At 50.2% G+C, this 10686-nt stretch overlaps 1 protein-coding gene and 1 pseudogene across 1 annotated transcript; both read right to left on the bottom strand.

Annotated features, from left to right (window-relative positions):
* Positions 1 to 4439: 4439 nt before the first annotated feature.
* LOC144166162 (nanos homolog 2-like) lies at positions 4440 to 6051 on the bottom strand. The gene has a single exon (XM_077695764.1). It carries the CDS (start codon positions 5294 to 5296, stop codon positions 5072 to 5074), a length of 225 nt encoding a protein of 74 aa, XP_077551890.1. The 5' UTR covers positions 5297 to 6051; the 3' UTR covers positions 4440 to 5071.
* A 138-nt stretch (positions 6052 to 6189) lies between these two features.
* Positions 6190 to 9688, bottom strand: LOC144166036 (uncharacterized; annotated as a pseudogene).
* Positions 9689 to 10686: the final 998 nt, after the last annotated feature.

Here is a 10686-nt window from a genome sequence, read left to right as displayed (position 1 = left end):
TTAACCCTGAAGTTTTCGCATTTTTGGTGCAGGTTATAAGTACGAAGATATGGTAGTTAGACTTCAGTAATCTCTGGTTATTCTCAAACTGACTTTCTTGCCTCTGTGTGTGTGTTTTTCATGAGTTTCGAAATGGTACCACATACGTCCAACATAGACTGGGGCGACCCATGGTGCTGTTTTGAACTCATCAAGTGCTGTGGCCTGCGTAAGCTTCGACGCCAGCAGTGTGCATGCACACCTCATTTTGAGAACTGTATTTCTTGTTCCTTCGTTTGTCAGGTGTTCTTTTCTGCTCGAGGATCGCCTGGGCTTTCTTCATTCGTTGTTTCGTGCGGAAACAAAGTGTGTAGTAGCAGCTGGCATCATTGTTGCTCTCCTGCTTAGCATACGCTGGCACATGTTGAGAAAACAACGGTGGTCTGCCATTCGTGGCTGGTTCCCCCTTGGTTCCCCTGGGGCTGGTCGATTGGCTGCTGCAGCAACATGGAATTCATGGCGCGGACGGGGCCGGTGCGCTGGTAGGTTGGGGGCTAGCCGAGCCACCTCTGCCAGCGTGGTCTTTGAAGTGCAAAAGAATAATCTTCTTCATCCTGGGCCCTCGAAATACTTGTATCCGGGGGTGCAGGAGGAGGTTTGGCAATAAATTGCCGAGGGAATTTAAGTGATGTACCAACAATGAGGCCGAGTAACTCGGATAGCGGCAGGGCTCACGCAAGACATATCTGCACTACTCCACTGCTCCCGGTGTTCCCCCATGGCATCACAGGCAACTACAACATCTGCAAGGCGCAGCCCATTGTGCGACAAGTTCATCTTGAGTGCTGCAAGTGCCGTTCCTTTGTCATGGTCCTCTTGAGATCCATGCATTTGTACCTAAGGGATTTATCTTCACTGTGGTGTATAATGTCCTTTTCCAGCTGCAACGGCGCAATGCTGCTGGGTGCTTGGAAGGTTCTTGTGCACTGCAGAAAGTGGGAGAGCAGGATTGCAACATTGTCATGATGGGGTGGTGCCACCCTACGGGTGTGGACGTGTTCGGCCGGTGGTGGGAGTGGGGTACGGTGGGCTCAAAGTGTCAGTCTGTTCTCCCTTTGTCGTGGTTTTCCGTGTACATGTTATTGTCCAGGATCAGCTACCAATGTAGTCATCGATGGTAGTCATGAATGCGTTGTTGGCGCCGTAGCATTTTTTAACCTTCCAGAAAGACTGTGGCTGTTCGATGTTCTTAACGTACGCTTCTTTGGAGTACGCAAAGTATGTCTCGGAAACGTACGGGTCCTCTACTTTAATGACATGCCCGTACTTTTTGCCCTTCTCTGAGACAGGGCCTCGTTCTTAATGGGGCCAAGCGACGTGACTTAAAGGGACCCTGCAACACTCTTTGAGCAGTGCAAGTAAACCTGCGCGACGTTTAGATTACACTGCCAGGAATACCTGAGCCAAATATTACACGTGCACGTGAAGCGGTGAGCGCGCAAATCGATCTGAAAGACGCGGAAAAACAAACCGCTCTCTCTTCAGTTGTCCTCATTATGCATGGCCTGAGGGACGTCACATAGGCCATGGCTGCCCGATCGGCTGTCACTGGTCAACTTCGCGGCTAGATTCTCCCATTTCCGTCGTCGTCATCGCTGTGTACGAACCTCTTCTATGCCTGAACCTGTAGGTACAGTTTTGCCGTTTATTTTGTGTTTTGAGTGCGCGCGGAGTTTGAGTGATGAGCTCAATACTTCCCTTTCAACGGGACCACTCGACTACAAACGTTTATTGCTTCAAAAACGCCCTACCAGCCCGAGCGCGCACTTGCGAGCAGGCACCCATGCCTGCTTTTTTGTGGCACCAGACCGGAAATAGGCCCCTCCGCGTTGCGGAGAAAAGGAGAAAACTACCCGGCATGTGATATATCGAAGGCCGCCGAAGAGAACGCCGCGAGCCGCCCCCTTCTCCGGGAGAGAGCGCGCAGCTTTCGTCGCCTTGTCCGCGTTCGAGTTGAGAGGGAACGATTATGCGCGATTTCTCATCGCGCGTAGTTTCGTTAATTGTGAGCGGATTTTCATAATTCTTGCGGGAGGAGATTTCTGGGACAATAGACTTTATCCCAAAATACAGTACTAGTAGTTGATGGCTAGTGTTGCAGGATCCCTTTAAGGAACCTGTGGTGGCACCATCATTGCAATGCGGAGGTCATCCCACTTGCACAGCAGGTAGGAAGGGTATGGTTGGTCTTCCATACGAACCTTCATCTGCTGGAGGTAAACATACACCCAGGTATCTTTGTCAAGTCCTTCGATGCCCCACTCTTGTCCGTCCCACCAGAAAACCCGATCAGCATCTGGAACATAAATAAGGGTTCTCTGGTAAGCCGTGTGCGTTTTCTCGAATATGTGGACGTTAAATACCGGATCAAGAACTGCACCAGCCACGGGTGCAACTGTCGTTGCGCGAAACTGGTTGTTCTAGCTACTAGAATCGACTGACATCGGGTTCCGGAATCCTAGTAGCTTTTTGGCCAACTGGATCTCCCCAAGCGTCATCACATGCTCGTCGGAATAAGCATTGAGAAATCGCCCTGCGTACTCCTCCTGGCCAATGCCTCTCACTCGGTCCTCCGCAGTTTTGCACCCAAACCCCCTCGTCACAATCTTGTGCTCCTTTTCCTTCGGCACCACCCGAATTACGAGGTAGTTAGCTATCTGCTCCCAGTCTCCTGCATTATATACAGCCATGTAGGGCAGAGGGTTAGTTTAGCTTTCGGGTTTGAGGAGGTGGAACAGAAGAAGTCGTGTGTCCTTCCAGTCAGCAGGGCGGGAGCGGTCATCAGCAAGGTACTGTTTCACCGCAGAGGACCGGCCGAGCAAATTGTGCTATCCTTGATGTACGGTATGAAGTTTTTAAGCCAATCAAACTTCATGTTCAGGAGGACTGTGATGTGATTCATTTCTGCCATGTCAAAACGCCCGCACTTATTCTGGTGGGGAACACTTTGGGGCTCCGCCTTGAGAAAACGAGCCATCTTCAGGCACCGACTGGCGTTCTCCCCGATATTCACGAATGGCCACGTCTTTTCCTTGGCCAAGCACTTCCTAATGAAGTCCATTTTGGCATGCCTTATGCACTGAAGAACCGCCTTTAGGTCTATGAGTTTGAAGGCATTTAGCACGACTACTACTACTACACTACACTACACTACTACTACTACAGAACCTTCCAACGTAGACCTTCTCATTGACTCTCTCGCTCATCCAGCCAGATTGATTCGAATTAGTAGCGAGAGGCTTACTGCTGCCGACGCTAACCAAAGATAAGGAATCCCTGGCCTACACGCCTACACAGATGGATCGCATACCTCTACTTCAGCTGGTGCTGGCTTTGTTATCATGCCTGGGCCTGATTCTATTACAGCAGTGCGGCGTTACCGGATCGTTACCCCAAACTCTTTGTTCGACGTAAAAGCAATAGCCCTGGACAAACTATTTCAGTTTTTACTTCATAATCCACCTTCTTCTCCGGTTCGCATCTACACCAACAGCCTCTCTCTGTCCTAACCGCCCTTGATGACCCGTTTGATCAATCCACCGTAGTTCACCAATTGAAAATAGCCATCCTTTCTCTCGCGAATGTTGTTTCTGTTCATGTTTATCACGTACCGGGACACTCAGGTGTTTGGGGTAACGAGCTGCGGACATGGCAGTGACAGGTGCAGCTACGAGAGCAGAAAATGCCCATGGCAAACTGTCCAAATGCATGGTGAGATCACGATTAACAAAAGGGGGTCACCTGCAACGGCAGCGGCTGCGGGAGGTGGCTGGTTCAAACCCTACCGCCGGACACCCACCGGTTAAAAAGTACAGGCGTGCCCCCGGCCCCTGGTGCGCGGGCTTCCTTAGGTGTGATGTTATGGCAGGTTCAGGGACATAGTGGGAGCGACTCACAAGTGACGAGGCAGGTAACCAAATTCAAACAACGGAAATATTTATTAAAAAAAAATAAAAGGCAGAAAAGGAAGGAGAAAAAAAAAAGAATAAACATGCCGCGAAGTCCGGCGTAGCACGCGAATACGCCGTCGCTGCCAGAAGGGTCCGAGTCCAAGCCGCGCAAAAATGCTCAAGGGCCTCACAGTTTTTGGCGGCAGCTGGAGCGGCGGCGAGTAGAAGCTCCCGTCGAAGGCGGCTACCACTGGTGGTTGTTGTCGTTGACGCGGCGTGGCCCCGGCATCCGAGCACAGTCACCGCGCCATGACGACGTTACCGTTGGTCTGCCCGAGAAGCTGGTCGGCGGGAACACGAGCAGTGCTTGGGGTAGCGCTCCCGCAGTCCGGGCGACTGCCGCTGGAGCGCAGGATCTTTTCAGGATCGGCGTACCCGCAGTCCGGTCGACTGCCGCTGGTCCGCCAGGCCACCACGGGGTAGACGCTCCGCTGGTTGCCCTCAATCGCTTCTCGATATTTCTCGAACCCCCGAGCCTCGTTCCTCCTCGTTCTCCCTTGTCTCGAGACCCTTTTCGATCTTCGCTTCTTTCTCTTCACTTTGCCACTCGCACGCTTGCTGCGCCTTTTCCCCGCCGTTGCTTCTTGTATTTCCCGCGCTCAGGCCACTTCATGACATCACCCCCCACACAAGAAAGTTGCCAAGTGAGAACACGTGCACTTTCACAACTTCTCGCGAAAAAAAAATGGCGGAGGATGTAAAAAGGCAAAAGTGGCGCGAAAAAAAAAATGCTAGGGCCTAGACGCGGCTCATAAAATCGGCGTCTACATTCTCGCATCCCTTGATGTAGTGGACCGTGAAGGAATACAGAGCGACAACATATAAGTAAGGGTAGTAAATCAAAAATGGGTACAAGAAATGTGTGGGTATACGGGGTGTTTCATCAAGACTAATTAATTTTTTAAGCTGTTTTTCTTGCGCTAAGTGATCAGGGGCCATGGCAGGTGCCAAGTGCTATTTATGGGGATAAGTAACTTGGCTTGGTTAATCACCATTTCAATTATCCTAGGTTAGGTGCTTGATTGTAATGATTAACTTGTAGAGGATCATGAGGCCATCTCGTATCGATTATTTGTCCCCGTTCACTTTCTCCTCCTTCTGTGTGTGCTGTTCCGCAACGAGCTCTTGAGCAGCGCCATGTTGTGCGTCCCTTCGGGCTTCATGGGGCAGTAGGAGCGCGTGTGGCTGTTGTTGCCCGTGGCCCCGCATATCTCGCAGCGGTGCTTGCGGAGAATGGGGCACACCACCGCGTTGGTCAGCGGGTCGCGCAGGACGGGCGTGCTGCAAAAGGAGCGCCACTCGCCCATGCGACGGCAGAAGCTGCACTCGCGGTGGTGTGCCCCATTCTCGCGGTGGTGTGCTACGCCTGGGAGAGAGGCCCTACAGTGGTCGCCCCCCAACCTTAAGATGTTTGGTTACCTTATGTTAGGTTGTGTGGGGCTAGGTTAGGTTAGGTTAGGTTAGTTTGGTTGTGTAACATTAGCTTACTGTACTTACCCAATTCTAATGCGGAATTTTTTTTCTAGAAAAATAAGCCGAAAAATCGCATGCGTGTTAGAATCGGATACAAAACCGAAACTGTCGAACCAGCAAAAATTCGTCCCACCCATCGCCATCTCAAGATGATGCCAAAGCTTTTAGCAACGATTTTTTGGATGCAATGCCTAGGTGCCTAGGCTTTTCTATCAGTGTTCACGCAAATTGTCACATCGTTATACTTGCCTGCTTGATAACAGCAGTGGCAGCAGCGGCAACGAAGGTGCACCGCTTCTACGGCTCACGAGCGGCTCCCACGCGTTCACGAGTGGTTGGCTGAAGCGTGCGCATTTAAAGAAGCTCACGGGATGTGCGTGTGAGTTGTGTGTGCCACGATCTCCCATCGACCATGGTTGAACGTTCGTTAAGAAGTGTGGCATTGCGGAACAGAGTACCTGCAGCACAGTTGTTCTCGTGCGAGTTGTGTAGTGGGGAAAATGCAGCACTGATGCTTTTCTAACTTGATGTCAGAGCCCACTAGCTACTCCTATCATAGCTGTACAGCAATGGAGGCAGTGCCTAGTCCCGGTAGAGTTGCTGTTGGGGGGGCTGTTCTGGTGTGAGTTGCAGTGCGATGATGCTACGCGTAGGCACTCTACCGTCACTGCTGGAGCCACGCAGGAGACTAATACCCCTGTTACACGGGAACAATAACGGCCGTTAACGCAAATGGCAGTTTAACGTCATAACGGCCGCGGAAACGGAACGGTGATGGCTGTGCTTACAGACACTTTCCATGTTTTCACAACTCACAGGTGTTTTCACAGCAAGCAAGAAAAGTGGTAGGGCATACTCACTAGTCTTGTATGTTGCGTCCAGGCAAACTACTGAGCTTCCATACTTTTTAAGCATGTTTCTCATGAATTTTGTCTGGAAGCAGAACAGCAATGTGTCTTCAGACTCGCTGGCAACACTCTCTTCCACGTTGTTCAAGTTGCTGCTACCCATGCAGCTGCGTACTGCATACGGCCGATAGACAACAGAGGGTTCGGGTTGCTCTCCTCTGATCTTTTCAATTAAGATTCTAGCATTCTCTTGATCAACTGTGCTGAAGCGGTCTTTCTTAAGCACAGCTTGGATCTGGTTGCTGGTATCACGATGTGTTGGAAAAAAGGCCCTGAAGCTGCTATCATGCTTTTCCTTGTTTGCAAAAAGTATGTCGTGCACATAATAGTGCAGGCGCTTTTTCACATCTGATACAGATGTAATTACTTCTCTTGCCAACATCTGAATTCGCTCAGCGATGCTCCTGTCCATGTTTTGGCTGAAAGCTTCCATGTCCTCAAAACCATGGTTTTGATGGGAACTGCTGTTGGCAATTCTAATGTATACTGGCGTCTCTTTGGCCACAGTCTGCTGCTCTGCGTCAAGTGCCTCCTGCAACTGCTTGGCCTGGTCTGCTTTCAGACAACCCTCTCTTGTCTGGCAGCATGGCTGGGGCACGTCCACCTAGAAAGGAGGCACTGTTACGTATACAGAGCATATTTTATGGTTTAAAACAGCGCGACACGATGAGGACAAAGACAAGATGAGACAGAAGACAGCGCTGAACTAATAACTGGAAGTATATATCCACCATTGCTAGTATGTATACACGTGGGAAATAGCAAAATAAGAGTGTAAAAGGTGAAAAGGGTACAAAACAGTCTTGGCTTGGATGCCAAGACTGTATGCGTTGTGCTCTTTTTATCTTTCGTGTTCCTCACTAGCACGGGAGGATACGAACATACAAGCTTGTATACCACTGCACAAGCGTGTCGCCATCTCCCTGCACACACTCGCCACGTCGGCAGAGGAAAGGACTGTGGTGCATCTTTTCGGTCTAAGTCTGTCATCAGGCAACCTCATCTTCCGGAAGTTTTGCGACGTCGTAGATGGGCTCGAGCCCCATATTGTGCGGTTTCCGTCTCTGAATAATGTCGGAGACCACGTGAGGCAGTTCAAAGCCTTCACAGGCTGTCCGCAGGGCCTCGGCGCAATGGACGGTTCCCATATCATAGTTTCGCTGCCCAGATAGAATGTGCAGGATTACTACAACTATAAGGGTTGGTATAGTATAATTCTGCTCGCTGTTGACCAAAACTACAAGTAATGTTCACTAATGTAGGGTCTCCAGGGCAGAATCACGACGCAGCAGTGTAGAGGGCCTCCATACTACCGAAAGTAGTAGGGACTGGTATCTTTATTGTACCTAGCCAAGTCATTGATGGAATTCCAATAGGAGCAGTCCTCCTCTGTGACCAGGCCTTTCTGTTGCAGCGTCATCTGATGAAGCCGTTCCGTCGTCGCAGTGCAAACAACCCCGCAGTGCAAACATTCAACTACACTCTCTCAAAAGCAAGGCGTGTCGTCGAAAATGCCTTTGGGCGATTGAAGGCTAGATTCAGGGTCTTGAAGGGACTTGAGTGCGAAATTGATGATGTCAATAGCATTGTGCAAGCTTGCTGCGTACGAGCACATGCATCACCTGTGCGACACACAGTGGAGCGCCGAAGCAGCAGCCCGTGAGCTTCCGCAGCCTGTTCGTGTGAGCAACTCAGCGAGCTCATCAGGTGAAACCGTTTGACGGGCTTTGGCCAAGTACATCTTGTCACTGAAGCCATGGCTAGTCTGAAAAGCTGTTTCAGGCATGCAGTTATGAACAATGAACAGAACAAGGGCACGTATCCACATTCAGTTTTATTCCAGGTTGTCGACGCTGAGGTCAGGCAGACGCTCCTGCTGGCCTGCAAAGTACTGGCGCATTATTCCCACCAGTTCTTTTTGACTGGCATTTGTCTCCTAAGGGAGGCGGACTGTCTTCTTCGACAGCTTGTATTTTTTTTGCCAGTTTCTCGGCACGGTTTTCCTGCCGAACGGTTTCCCCACGGGGTCGGGAATAATCCAGAGCCATCTGCGATGGCACACGTCTTAGCCTAGGTGTAGCTTGTGTGCGTTAAACGTCATAATCTACTCTCTGCATCTTGTTTTACTCCTTAGCAAGGGCCTTTGGATGGTGCGTAAAATAAAAACATTCAAGCTTTGGAATGTATTCGTCCAGGAATTTGTCGTTTCGCTTAACTTCAACGTTAATGCTTTGTTTTTTGGAATATACAAAAAAGGCATAACTGAGGTTTAATGCGCAGAGCATCACCATGAGCTGGGTGTAGTATGCGTGGCTGCTCTTAAGTGTCAGCTTGTCGTCAACGTATTGAAGGAACTTTACGTGGCTGATGCCTTTCTCGTAATCTGTGAGTGTGCTGTCTCGCAAAATGAATGGGCACTTAATTTCGACCATGTGGGTTGTTTCACCGGTGATAACGAGCCCATCGGGACTGCCACACAACCACGGCTGCTCTGGATGTACGACGAGTCCAACCAGCCTAGGAAAGGGAGGCAAGACAAGTTCACATTTTGTTGAGGAATGCGCGGAATGATTACCTCATGTATAGGGAGTTCAAGGGCCATTGACAGCTCCCTCCTGGCTTCGGCTTCGGTGGTTCTGCCTGCAAAAAGAAAAAAGAAATGTGTTTATGTGGACTGAGGAGCTTCTACGTGGGAAAGTTTTGACCTCTTTCATGAAATTTAGTTTATTCATGTGCATTTAGGAACCTTAATTACTGCGAGTATAAGGGACGGATAGACCAATTGCTTATGCTTGTGAGCCCATACATGAATCTTTACTGTAAGTTGTGTTGCGCCAAGATTAGGTGCGGCGCAGTGGGTACATTTGTTAGTGTTTCAAATGCTTTCCTCCTTTTTTTGTTGCGGTGGGCCGTTGTGCTTGTGATCCGGTGCTTCTGCTCTTGGTGCCATCCGCGACAAAATGTGCCATTTTATATGAAAAGCACAACACGCTGTGAAGCATTAAAGGCTGCAGATATAACAAATTGGTCTACAGCAGCCGGGCCCCGGGTTAAAGGCGCGATCTCAGCTATCTCTACGGTTTTTTCCACAAACGCTTTGTAAAACGTTTTCTCCCTTTGGTCTACTATAACGAGCAGGTTACACCTGTTTATTTTCAGTGGTACCGTGCTCGCCACCTGCATGGTTGCATAGGTTGTGCACGCTTCCCCGAGCAGCGATCTGACCACCTCGACGCCGAGGTTGAGACTTTCATCAACAGCGTCCGTTGAAGCACTGGTTGGATCTGCATTTCCGTGGCTGCCCTCGCACGCAATCATGTGTGCGAACATGCACCTCACGTCTGGGAGTTGTGCACGTACTGCTTTCGGGCACCACACTTTCAAATTGAATAATGCAATACAAAATAGCGCTCGTGCTTCTCTTGAGGGCCTTTTATGTGGGCCATGTCCACTCATTGTTTTCACAGAGAGGCACAGAGGAACTGTAGTTGCACTGCCGCTGTTTTTGGCCACTGATATGGGGTACAGTGGTGAGCTTTTTTAGTGAACACGAGAGTGCGTGGCCATCGGTATTCTTGGAACAGCCTACTGTGGGCTATGCAAAGCATCACGCATGTGTGTGTAATCGGAGCGTCTGCACATTGTCTGCTGTTTTTATATTGCTTGTAGTGATGGAGCTACTGTGGGCTATGCAAAGCATCACGCATGTGTGTGTAATCGGAGCGTCTGCACATTGTCTGCTGTTTTTATATTGCTTGTAGTGATGGAGCTATCAGCCACGGTATGAATGAACGGAAACTAGAATATGCAAAAAAAACTTCATGATTTGAGCCAAGTATATTGCAATGAATTTGTCACAGCAGCGTAACTTGACACTTTGCTTCACGCAGACTCAATAAAAAGATCGCGCAGATTTTAAGAGCAAGTTTCTTTGTGACAAGTATGTGGCGCCCCCCCGACCCTAATATTCGTTGCCCGCTAAGTTTGGTGGCCCCACCAGGCTTGGTGGGAAACATTGTGCACGGCTGATCAACAAACACCGACGAGCACGGCTGCTCTCGGTCAGTCACAGTCACCACCAGCATGCTGCGGGTCATCACTCGGCTGGAGGGTACACCGACCCTTCCACGTTTACGAATGCGGGGCTAAATTGTGACACTGGCGACGAGGGAAGAAGCCCGCGAGGCGGCCGAAGCCACCGATAGTGCCAGGACCGCCCCCTCACGCCGGCCGCCATTACACCATGCCGCTGTACAGGAGCCTCGAGCCGTACGAGGGTGAAGGGTCCACCTGGCCGGTCTACGAGGAACAAGTCG

This window comes from Haemaphysalis longicornis, unplaced genomic scaffold, assembly GCF_048455015.1.
Source record: "Haemaphysalis longicornis isolate Haplotype H1 unplaced genomic scaffold, Haemaphysalis longicornis Haplotype H1 scaffold_16, whole genome shotgun sequence".
Taxonomy (NCBI): Eukaryota; Metazoa; Arthropoda; class Arachnida; order Ixodida; family Ixodidae; genus Haemaphysalis; species Haemaphysalis longicornis.
Note: the sequence above shows the minus strand (reverse complement) of the source record. Positions and strands in the feature narration are given on the sequence as shown.